The 12266-nt window shown below is 50.2% G+C and overlaps 1 protein-coding gene across 1 annotated transcript in view; it reads right to left on the bottom strand.

The window, feature by feature from the left end:
- Nucleotides 1-2071: 2071 nt before the first annotated feature.
- The window catches only part of LOC138177335 (ras-like protein family member 11A-like), an 11640-nt gene continuing 1445 nt past the window's right edge, over nucleotides 2072-12266 (bottom strand). The window contains exons 2-4 of the mRNA XM_069108482.1: nucleotides 11119-11175; nucleotides 7084-7166; nucleotides 2072-3302 (exon numbers count right to left, since the gene is read on the bottom strand). Of these exons, the coding sequence (XP_068964583.1) occupies nucleotides 2754-3302; nucleotides 7084-7166; nucleotides 11119-11175 (689 nt within the window). The 3' untranslated portion in view covers nucleotides 2072-2753. The remainder of the gene's footprint in view (nucleotides 3303-7083; nucleotides 7167-11118; nucleotides 11176-12266) is intronic.

Genomic DNA, 12266 nt, shown 5'->3' with positions numbered 1-12266 from the left:
GCAGACACCACCTCCTCCATAGGGACTTCCTTATCCCCTTCTCCTTCCCCCTGCCCCTCAGCAGTCAGCTATGATCCTTTTCTCCCTTCCTGACAATCTCTGTGTATCGGTTTTATCATCAGAAGACTTAGGTTTCAAGTCCTGGCTTTAAAACTTATTAGCTGTGTGGTCATGAACATGTAACTTCCCTCTTCTGAGACTCAGTTTCCTCATCTGTAAAGGGGGCTGATGGTAACTGCACTCCTTGCCCCCAAGGTAAGGATCTATTGTGAGGATCTACTGTCATCATGCATGCCAAGCACTTCAGAGACCTTTAAGCTGCCCAGAAATGTGATCTCTCCCATGGTAGTATGGGATAGTAGCAGCAGTACTGGGCGTCTGGACATGAATGCCAGCTGGTTTAGCCTGAGCAAAGTGGTTCAACTTCTCTGGGGGGATTAAGTCTTGCTTTACTTCCTGAGGGGTTGAGGCGAGTGTTTTAAACTTGAAAGTACTCTAGAAATGGGACATGCTCATGAATATGGCCCATGATGTTACTATTGCTTGGGCTTATTGTACCCAAGAGCGTGGCTGTCTGTTTTTTCATCTTTGCATACCCCCTCAGAGCCATACTAGGTGCTCAGTCAAATGCCTCTTGGATGAATGAATGAATGAATGAATGAATGAATGAATCAGTGCTACAGATCCCACCCCCTCCCTACCCAAGCAACAGTGGGGAGCCTTATACTTCCTTTTTTTTCTTCCCAGACATTTTCTTTCTTCTTGGGGGAGAGGGGAAGGGGGTAGAAGAGAAGTGACTGGTTCATCAGTGAATTTGAGGAGAGTACTAAAACACTAGAGAAGTTGAAATTATTATTATTTTAATTAATCTCAGCCTTGGCTTGAGTAATGAATACATCCTGGTTTCTCATCCCAGCTTCATTCCTTATTGGACCCTGGCTAGGTCACTGCACAGCTGAGTTCCAGTGTCTTCATCTGTAAAATGGAGAGAATATTTGCACTCTAGACCCCATATACCTGTGGTGAGAGGGGTATTTTGTGGATCTTATGGGGGTAGAGAAATGAGTATCAGCACGACAAAGTGGAGAGATCACTGGCTTTGGACTGAGAACTCGGGCTAAAATCCTGCTGGGAACTTACTACCTGTGTGACCTTGGGCAAGTCACATAAGCCATGGGACTCAGTTTCCTCATCTGTAAAATTAGAAGGTTAGACAGGATAGCCTGTAAGGCCCTTTCTGGCTCAAAAATATGAGATCCCCAAATTGCAGTAGTAAATGTCCTTGGGACCCCAAGAATGTACTGAAAAGGTTGGGGGCAGCTGTGGAGAAAAGGGGGGGAAACCGACCAATTCCAAAAAAGAGAAGCTGAGAAACACCAGGTTTGGAGAAGAGGAACAAACAAACAAACTGGGAGGGGGGGGAGGGTGAAGCCATGTGAGTTCAAAACCAGTAGACCGGGACTCGGACTCATTCACCAACTCTGGAGAAGAGGCCCCCTGGGAGCATCTTGGGAAAAACAAGTCCAGATCAAACCAGAGGGAACATTGCCATTGATTGAAGGGAGGGGAGGTGATGTCCTGGATGCCTGAAACAAATGAAGGGGAAGGAGAGGAAGCAGGACAAAAGGTTCCCCAGAGCTGATCCATAAAGTGGAGGGAGACACAAGGCAGTGAGGCCAAGAGGAACAGCCGAGCAGGAGGGGGAGGGAGAACAGACCTGGCCATTTGGGCTCTGGGCATGGAGATGAGAGAAGAACACCAGAGGCCCACATGGCCTCTGTTGACCTGCATGGCTGCCTGCAGGCTGCATACTGATCAGACGGTTTTAGAGTTAGAAGAAACCATACAGGATGTAGTCTAGTCCAAGGCGCATTTTGACAGGTAGGGAAATCGAGCAGTTAGTGACTTGTTCAAGGTCACACAGCTAGTACACAACAAAACCAAGACTTGAACCCAGTGCTCTTGTCACTGTCCCCTGCTGCCTCTAGAACATTTTCTTGAAGCCTGGGCACTTGGGTGGGGGACAGGGCCTCAGTGGAGGGGCGCTGCCGCCCTTCAATCAACCAATCAGTCAATGAATAAACATTTATTAAGCACCTACCACCTTCCAGGCACTGGAAACACAAATACAAAAGCGAGATAACCCCTGCTCTCAGGGAGCTTACATTCTACTTGCTGTAGACCAGTGGGAGATGCCCCTCCCCGCCAAGGAACCCTCCCAGTCAGTAATACTTGCCTTGTTTCTGCTCCAATACTGGGGGAAAGGGAGGATTGGGGTGTCTCCTAAAGCCAATTGAGGTTCCCTAGAGCATGGATGGGGCAGTTGGGATGTAGTGAAGAGAGCACTGTACTTGGACTTAAAAGACCTGGTTTTAAGTCTTAGCCTCAGTTTCCACTTCTGTCAAATGAGAAGAAAAATGTTTGTAGGACCCACCTCACAGGGTTCTTGTGAGGATTGGTATTTCTCATTGATCAGAAAGGGAAGCTGTTACCCCTTCAAGTCCTCTGGTCCCTGCCCTGTCTTACCCAAACTAAGGACTCTGGTGTCTTGGTCCATGGGCATTCAACTGTCTGGGCTGGGCTCTCTCCTTCTGGGCCCTTGATTCACCCCCCCCCCAAAATGAACACAAACACACATGCAAGGGCACACCACAACATAACCACAAACCCACAAGGCCAGTAACACAAAATAGAACCATAAATAGCCAGGGGTCTCCTAGCTGGACCTCCCCCTACCCCCATGCCGGGACTTTTCAGATGCTGTTGGCTGGGGCTGGGGCAGTAGCGGACCTGCTCTTGGAGGAGAGGGCCTGCTTCAGGCGCCGCTTCAGGTCCTGCATGTTGGGGGACTTGGGGCGGGCCAGGTGGAGGCCTCTGCGCTTTTCCACACAGACATTGCTGCAGGCGGCAGCATTGGCGTTGGCGTTGGCGCTAGGACCAACGCTGGGGCCGCTGCCGCCACCCCCGATGCGGCCCACCAGCTGGCAGAGCTGCTGGAAAGCATCATTCACGCTGTCGAAATTCTCCCGGGCAGACACCTCTGAGTAGCTGCCACCCAGCTCCCCGGCCAGCTGCTCCCCCTCATCTGGGGACACTTGGCGGGCCCTGAGCAGGTCACCCTTGTTGCCCAGCAGCAGCAGGGGGATGTTGGCATTGGGGTGAATCTTGCGGATGTGCTGGTACAGGGGCCGGATGATGCGGTAGCTAGCCTGGTCGGTGATGGAGTAGACGCACACGAATCCGTCCGCCCAATAGATGGAGCGGTTTACCTGCTCCTGGCAAATGATGACCTCGCTATTCTCCTGTATGGAAATCCAAGGCAGAAAGGGGAGTAGGGGACAAGAAGGCCCATTAAAGGTTAAAGACCCTGAAATACGCCTGGAGCTGCCTCAGACCCCAATTCAAGGCCTCCCCATCATCTCCTGCCAGAACGGCTGCAGGAGACAATCTTCCTGCCATCTACTCCAGCTTAAACACTACCCCTTGTGTTGGGGACACAAAGTCAGAAATCCAACAGTCTCTTCTCTCAAGAGTTTGGGTTCTCTTGGAGTGAGGTACATAGACCAGATCTCAGTTTAAGTCTACACACACAGAGAAGTAAATAAAGGCACACTAATTTGAGGAGAAAGAGAACAGGAACAAATGAGTGAGGTATCAGAAAAGGTTTCCTGTAGGAGATGGGACATGATCTGAAGCTTCTAAGAGGCAGAGGTGAGGGGGGAGAGCACTCCAGGCATGTGACAGGCTGTGCACAGAATTTTGAACTTGGAGCCAGCTTTAAAAGTAGGCCGGTTTGGCGAGGGGAAGGGGGGGGAGGGAGAGGTGGAGCATATGACTGTGTGAAGGGTAGTACTAGGAAATCCACTGGGGAAGCCAGGCCAAAACCAGTCTGTGAAGGGTTTCTTTAGAAGCAACAAGGAAATCGTAAAGATTTGTAAATGACATGGTCAGAATTGTGATGTAGGAAGATTATTTGGGGCTATTGTGTGGAGGCTGGATTGCAAGGGGAGAGACTGGAAATAGGGAGACCATTAAATGAGTCCAGCAGAGAGGTGACCAGGGCTTCAATTATGATGGTGATAATGTAAAGAGAAAAGGACAGATGTAAGTGATATAAGAGGTAGTAATGACAAGACTTGGCTAGTAATGGGATATTCAGGGGGCACAGGATGAGAGAGACAGACAGACAGAGACAGACAGAAAGAGACAGAGACAGACAGACAAAGACAGAAAGAGAGAAAGAGACAGAGAAAGACAGGGAGAAAGAGAGAAAGAAAGATACAGAGATAGAGAGAGACAGAGACAGAAAGAGAGAGAGAGACTGACACAGAGAAAAAGAGACAGAGAGACAGAGATAGATATAGAGACAGAGAGAGAGAGACAGAGACAGGGAGAGTGAAGAAGAGCTTTGAGCTTGTGAACCTGGGTGACTAAGTGGATGGCGGGGGTCTTAACCACTTCCAGTCTCTTCTCTTTCTAATCCATCCTTCGCCCAGAGGACAAAGGGAGCTCCCTAAGGTGCAGGCCTGCCCATATTCCTCCTCTCCCCAAACATCTTTTGTGATTCCTTTGCACCTCCAGGGTCCAATCTGACATCCTTAGCCTGTCTGTGAAGGTCCTTCCCAACTTGTCTGCCATCTCCCATGAAAGGCTTCTTGGAGCCTCAGTGGAAGAGTTGAGCCCATCTGGTTTTCTGTCCCTCCTTGCTCATAGCTGAGCCAGATAACAGAACCATGCCCAGAGGATATTCCAGAAAGTCCTTCCTTCACATCTCATCTCTGGTTAGGTGTCTTAGGGAAACAAGTTTTGCTCTCCCAATTCTCTCCCTCCTCGAACCTTCCCAAGAGCCCTTAGCACAATTTCGGTCATATCATCTTTTCCCTCGTATCTTATTTATCTGCCTCCTGGAATTTCAGACATGAAGGGCTCTCAGAGGTCAACTAAACTTTCCCAAACCTGACAAAGAAGCCCCACAACATCTCCCTTTCCCTAAATATTTGGTTGGTCTTTCCGACTGAAATCTGGAGGCCTCCAGTGAAGAGGAGTTCACAACCTCTGAAGGCAGCGCATTTTGCTTTTATCTGCCTCTTGTCCACATTCATCTAGGAGAAAATTCTGCCTTCTGGGGCTGAGCACAGCTTGCCTAATCTCTCTTCTTTTATATACTTGAAGACAGCTATTAGGTCCACCCATAAGACTTTTCTCTTGATTAAATGTCCTCATTTCCTTCAATTGACCATCGTGGCCAGCATCTGGATTTTCTTTTCAACTTAGTAAGGATTTGTGTACATCTCTCATCTTCCTTGTTAAACCATAAGCTCTGTGAGGCCCTCCATGGACCCTCCATGCTTAGCACAGGGTAGACATAAAATACATGTTTGGTGAGCTGACTTATATTAGGCACCAGGAAGAACTTTCTTGCTGCTGGGGGTGGTAAACCCTGGAGACTCTTCTAGAAGTGAGAGCACTCGGGGCACCAAGGTGGGAAGGCCTCACTTGTTACTGACTGGGCTGAACCCAATGATGTCTAAGGAGGAGATTTTCATCTGACACTCTCCTCCCCCATCTTCCCATGCATATATCAATTCCTTTGACTGAGTGGGATTAAAAGGAAGTTCTTGCTCTGAATGGGCCCTGATAACCTTCCTCCCTGGAAGTCCCTTGTGGTCCTATATATTAATGGGATTTTTCACTAGAACCAGCTGGGTATCAGATGGGATGGTCGCTGGATACATTCCAGGAGGAATTGTCTATTCAGAAAATGCAAAGACCCATCAAACTCATTTTCTCTTGTTTTGCTTCCTGGAAGAAATGCCTTGGCAAGGGATAATTCTGGAGTTCACCAGTCACTGCCCAAGTCCTGGGATGGCAGCCCACAGACGCTCCTCCCTCCCCCCAGCCCAGTATGTAAGTGGCTTCCCTTAGCTGTCACACTTGAACATTTATGGTAGGCTAAAGTTCTGACAAAGTAGATAGGCTTTCCTCTTTCCACCCACTGGTGTCCATTGTTATCACTCAACCCCCATCCTTTCCTTCTCCACCTCATCCCTCTCCCTCTTCATTTCTCTACCCATCTAGCTTCTTTGATTCCTTCCTGATTTCCCCACTCACTCAAGATCCTCCCCCTCTGCTTCTCACCCCTCTACTTGATCTCATCTGCATTCACTCTCATCCCCTTTCCCTTCTCTCCCTCCCACTTACCTCCCTCATTTATTTGTATTTCCCTTTCCCTTACTCCCAATTCCCCCTCCCCACTTCCACCCTCCATCTTCTCCACTCACTTTCCATCCCTCTCCAACTCCCTCCCATCTCACCAGTCCAAATCTTTGGCCCTCTATGGGCCTTGACCTCTGGGAAGGAATCAAACCAGAGTGCGAACTAAACATATTCTAGGTCTGGGCTCCTCCCCTCTCCTTCATTTGGATGGTTGTTGGCTGCCCTAGAGGCTGTGGCACTGGGGGAATCCTTTCTCGACTCCAGGGAAGATCACTTGGGTGGAAAAATGTGACTTTCTTACACCCTTCCTACTGCAGCCCAGTGATAGGCTGGAAAGACAGAGGCCAAGGGCAGTACAGAAAACATTCAGGGTGATGCCTTTTTTTTAAAGAATGAAATGAGTCCATGAATAGGACTTAAGGGGGAGTTCCTTGTGGTTTCGAAGAGATGACCATTTTGGTCAACTCTGTAGGCCCTATTTGGGTTCTGGGTTAGAGCTGCCAATGGGGGCAGTCACTCTGGCCCCTGTGTTTCAAAGCTTTGCTGATAAGGTGCTGACTGCCCCTAGATTCTTTTGGCCAATAAGAACGGGCCCCCAGGCACCTTGCCATAGCTCCAGGAGGCCAGGCCCAGGGGCAGAGAGTCCAGGTGCATTTGCTCTTCAAGAAAGAGCCTATGAGGAAAGGCCACCTCCTTTGACCTCCCTCAATTATATCCCTGGGCCCCTAGACTAAGGACTTGGGCACCTTTTGTGCTCCAAAAGCACCCCGAGGTGGTTTCCTGCCTCATCTGATTGTGTTTTGGATGACTTTGAGCCAGCCAGAAGATCAGCAAATACCCAAAGAGTTCCAAGAAGGAAGCTCTTACCTCCAGGGCCACATAGGGGGTGTCCTGAACTTGGAGAGAGATTTCTTCCCCATCAAGGGTGAACTGGCGAGAGTATAAGGAACCTGATGGAAGAAAGATCACAAAAGAATATGAAGATCACCAGACCAAGAGAAGTCAGGGGGTTGGGGTGTGTGACTCTGGCCAGATGCCGTAAACTGAGGCAGGCTAGGCTAGATAAGGGACCTGTAGGGTCTCTTTAGACCTAATGTGTTAGCTTTGGGGAGATGATTCAGAAGGTCCCTTCCAGCTCAAACACAGCTCAAAACTCAGATGGCATCTCTGTTAAGAAGGAGAACAAATAGCCTGAGTGGGAAGAAGGCCTTGTGACTGGCTGCTCAGAGACCCCCTCCTCAGGCTGAGTCAAAGCTGCCATTTACCTAGGGGGTAGGCGGCAATAATCTAGAAGAAAGCATTTGACAGATGCTAAATCACTGGGACTGGGGTGAGGGAGTGAGGATGTGAAACTGGAGGCTCACTGAGGCAGAGTGAGGTCATGGGGAGAAAGCAGAGCCTCGGCAAGAAGGGCGGGGGCAGAGGAAGGCCTCATGCCAGCTCACAAAGGTACCAATCTGCAGAAGACAGAGGATGTTCATTTGGGACACCAGTTCCATCTCTTCCTGGAGAAATGATTGGGACAGGTCCTCCAGGGAGCAGGAGATGGGGCCTGGGTGGTGTGAAACCAAGTTTAAATCCACTTCTCCCCAGGGAGCCCAGGACAGTGGCCCATTCCAAGGGTGTCAGGCTTAGAGTCAGGAGACCTTACTTAATAGCTGCAGGGCCACTTTGTTGCTCAGAGTCTAGTATCAGTTTCCTCATCTATTAAATGGGGATACTAATATTTAAGACTACCCACCTCAGAGAGTAGCTTTGAGGAATGCACTGTATAACCCTTAAAGGGAGGGGAAAATGGGAGTTAATGTCACCTCTCCCCTATATACAAACACTACAGGCATTAGGCCACTCCTGGAGAAAAAGAGGCAGTCAGGAACGCCTGGGGTTCAAGTCTTGCCTCTGACATATACAGGCTGTAGAGTCCTGTAGCCTTTCAGTACCCCAGGCAGGCAACTCTCTGTGACCCTAAGTTATGGGGGGCTTGCTAATCTCCATCTGTGGAGGGTGTTTCTCAAGACCAATAGAATAGGTCTGACCCTCCCCTTCACAACATACCCCTTTGGACACCCTGACTTCTTAGAAACAGCAAGAGAGTACAGTGGATAGAATACTCAGGCTGGGGTCAAGAAGACCTGATTTCAAAGCCAGCTGGCTGTGTGACCCTGGGCAAGTCACTTCACCTGCCTCGGTTTCCTCAACTGTAAAATGGGGATGATAATAGCACCTGCTTGCCAGGGTTGTGAGGATTAAAGGGGATATTTGTAAAGAGTTTAGCCCAGGGTCTGGCATATAGAAGGCACTTAATAAATGCTTATTTCCTTCCTATTCTGACATCCCACTATCTACACATATACCCACATTTCTTATATATACCTTAGCAACATCTCTCCTTGATTGTCCTTTTTGGAAAGTCTGAGAGCGTGTGCTTTTGTTCCCTTGGGAAGAGATCTCAGCACTCAGGCTTCCTGGTGAGCAGAGGAGGCCCACTGCATGCCCAGACTGAAATACCAAGGAATGCACCTGGCTTTTGGGGCCTTCCCTGATCCCAGAATGCCCTGGTGTGATAGTAATGGAATATAAAGATTCCCCTGTATTGGCTTGGTTTTCAAATTGATTGTGTTAAAATCCAGAGTTAATCCCACCTGTGGGATGGATTTGTTGATGTGAAAAGAAAGTCCTGAACTGGGAGGAGCTGGTGACGTAGATTTGGAGAGACGAGAGGCAGAAGAACTTTTTGGAAGCAGCACCTCGTGGAGGCAGAGAGAGACTGAAAGAATTGCTGGGGGCCACTTTGAATTGCCCTGGACTTTTGAGACCTGCCCCCTGAGCTGCCAAGGACTGAGGAGACAGGGCTGTTTTGCTGGTACTTTGTCTGTCTGTTTTGATGTTGTTTTGCCAGATTTGTCCACTGGTGAAAGACAGTCCTTTTGTTGAAGAAGTCCTGGAACCTGGCTGTTGGCTAAGAAGAAAAGTCCAGGGCAATTCAAAGTGGCCCCCAGCAATTCTTTCAGTCTCTCTCTGCCTCCACGAGGTGCTGCTTCCCAAAAAAAGTTCTCCTGCCTCTCTCTTGTCTCTCCAAATCTATGTCACCAGCTCCTCCCAGTTCAGGACTTTCTTTTCACATCAACAAGTCCATCCCACAGGTGGGATTAACAAGCTCTGGGTTTTAACACAATCAATTTGAAAACCAAGCCAATACAGGGGAATCTTTATATTCCATTACTATCACACCTGGCTACATGCTGGTTGCTAAGGCTGCAAGCTGTTGCTAGGGGCCAGCTGATTCCCTTCGTGGGTTGTCCTGGATGGTTTGCCTTCGTGAGGGGTGGAGTCACACTATGCCCATGCCTTTGACAGAGTGACTGTTCCATTCCTTTTCCCTCACTGTGGCCAGTGGTTGGACCAGAAGAAGGTGGCCCATCGAGAGTTAGGGAGACGTCTCAGTGATTTGGATTTTTTGGCAGGCCTGGTCAAGAGGGCCAAGGACAGGAAAGGAGATGTGGGCAACAAAGAGGGAAATTGGCAAGAAAGCAAAAGCAGGTCTGAGAAGGAAATAACCCTTCTCCCAAGCAGGGAGGAGGCAGAGAGGAGAGGGGGAATGAGCCCTGGCAAAAACAGGCCACCATGGAGAATCTGACTGCTGAACAAGACTGAGGGTCACAATGATCCTAATATAGCCATATATTAATAATAATAATATTAACCATAGTAATAATAACTCAAAGTGCTTTCCTCACAAACAACCCCGTGAAGGAGGTGGAACATGTATTATTAGTCCCACTTTCCAGATCAGAATACTGAGGTTCAGAAACAGTGCCATCTCCAGGATAATGGCTGTCATTTGTATGGTCTTTACCTATGGCTAGGGAGTCTTTGTGGTCTATTCATTCTGGATGACAGTACTTACCTTCATGCATTACTGGAGCCCCTCCCAAGCACCTTCCCCATGGTCAGTAATTTCAATGCTCTTCAAACAATTTGAGGCTGGTAAGCGTGAGTGAGCAGATTCCATGGAATCAGAGCTAGAAAGGTCCTCAGAGATCATCTAACCAAAGCCAACCCCCTTCAGTTTGCAGAGGGGGAAACTGAAGACCAGGGAGGGGAAGTGACTTAGTGTCACATAGTAATAAAACAGCAGAACCAGTCCCGGAATCAGGCATTCTGAGTTCAAATCCATCTCCCTTACCACTACGCCCCAGACAAGCTCCGTTGGAATTCTCCTCATGTGGACACTGAAATGACTTGCCCGTGGGAGAGAATGACCTGCTGGTTCCTGGCCCATTACTCCAGCTCTATGGAAGGGAAAACCCAGGCCATCTGGGAGTGGGCAGAGAGCCACTTGGCCAAGAGCTGAATGGGTGCGTGTCCTTGCCCTGCTGGACCCGATGTCTTTGCTGGCTCCTGCCAGCTCGAAAGCTGTGATCCTGGGAGTTTCTGGTCTTGCCCCCTTTCCCCCCTGCCCCAGCTGCAAGGGGTCTCCAAGCCTGCTGAGCCCCTGAGGCTTTGAGCCACCAGCCCAGGTTCTTAAGCTAGCCACCTTGGAACCTCAGACTTGGCTTGTCGATATTCCATAAGCACCAGGCCCTCATCCTCCAGCCAGGGAAGAAGACATAGTGATCTACCCGAGGGCCTCTGGGACTTCGGGCTTTTTTCTGCTCTTGGGAGGCCAGGCCAGCAGCATCTCTCTGGGTCCTCACCCACCCCTCCCCTCACCCCTTTCCTCAGCAGGATGGGAAGGGGGGGGAGGGGAGGGAGACGTATTGCTGGCCTCACTGGAATGGGGGTGGGGTGAGAGTTTTTCCACTATGAATCAAAGGCTGTCCCTGGGGAGATGGGGGAGGGGCCTGGGCAGAAGAGGGAAGGTTCTGGGCCCTCCAGGGCCCAGGAGCTGGATGGACTCACCGGTGTTGGCCTCATAGTCGCCAATAAATCTCTTGGTGAGGAAGCGAACTACCAGGGCTGCAAAATAAGGCAAAGCCACACTTTGGTCCCTAGGGAGAGGGGCAGCCTGGGCCCTGAACTCAGGCATTTTCATTGCCTCTCTCCTCTTCGGCAGGGCTGATGCCCTGGGCTGGGCCAGCCTCTGCTCTCCTCAGGCCTGGGCTCCCAAAGGAGAGGGAGAGGATGGGAGGGAGGGCTCTCTGAGGCTGGGAAGTGGCCCCTTGCTCAGCCCCTACTTTTTCAGAATTCTCCCAAGCTCAGGGGAAGTCACATAGCCCTCTATGCCCGATTTTCCAGCTGTAGTCCAGCTGTGACAAATGGCCTGGGGCCTTAGGTCCCCATCCACCCCCTAGGTCCTTCAATAACTCTTGGCCCTGGGATCCATTCAGGACCTTATTGGCCGTTGTCTTTGCAAAAGTATCCAATGGGGAGGGGGAAGTCATCTGAGTTGGGTGGGGGTGGGGAGTCAAAACTGAGCTAGGGGTGGGAGTGTCAGCTTTGAACTTGGGGTGGGGGTATCGGTGACCTTCAGGGAGTCAGTTTGGGGGGGCCAGTGTGTCAGAGCTGAGCTGAGGGGGATAGTGTGTCAACTCAGATTGAAGAAGGTGGGGTATCAGGGCTGAGCCTTGGGGGGCTGGGTCAACAGTGATCCTGGAGGGGCAATTCGTCCAGAACCTGGGGTGGGTGCATCAGCGATGAGCCTGAGGGGGTGTGGTTAGAACTGAAGGGGTGTCTGCGCTGAGCATGGGGGCGGTGTCAGTGCTGGTGTGTGTGTGTGTGTGTGTGTGTGTGTGTGTGTGTGTGTGTGTGTGTATCTGTGTGTCTGTGTAAGGACAGAGGTAAGGGGGAGGCAGAGCTAAGTTTAGGGGGTAATATGAGAGCTGAACTGGGGAAAAGGTGTCAGCTCAGAGTTGAAGGAGGGGAAGGTCTCAGCGGTGAGCCTGGGGTGGGAGTGTCTGAGCTGAGTCTGAGGGGTCACCATAGGAGCAGTGTCAGAGCTAAGTGGAAGGGGGGTTGTCAAGGACCGAGCTGAGGAGGGAATCAAAGCTATGGTTAGGGGCTTTTATGAAAGCTGAACTGGGTGTCAGTTCAGAGTTTAAGAAGGGGGG

Source organism: Petaurus breviceps, unplaced genomic scaffold (assembly GCF_028583685.1).
Source record: "Petaurus breviceps papuanus isolate PSGF00001 unplaced genomic scaffold, PetGlider_PUasm1.0 90386, whole genome shotgun sequence".
In the NCBI taxonomy this organism is placed as follows: Eukaryota; Metazoa; Chordata; class Mammalia; order Diprotodontia; family Petauridae; genus Petaurus; species Petaurus breviceps.
The sequence above is the reverse complement of the archived record's forward strand: the minus strand, read 5'-3'. Positions and strand labels throughout refer to the sequence as shown.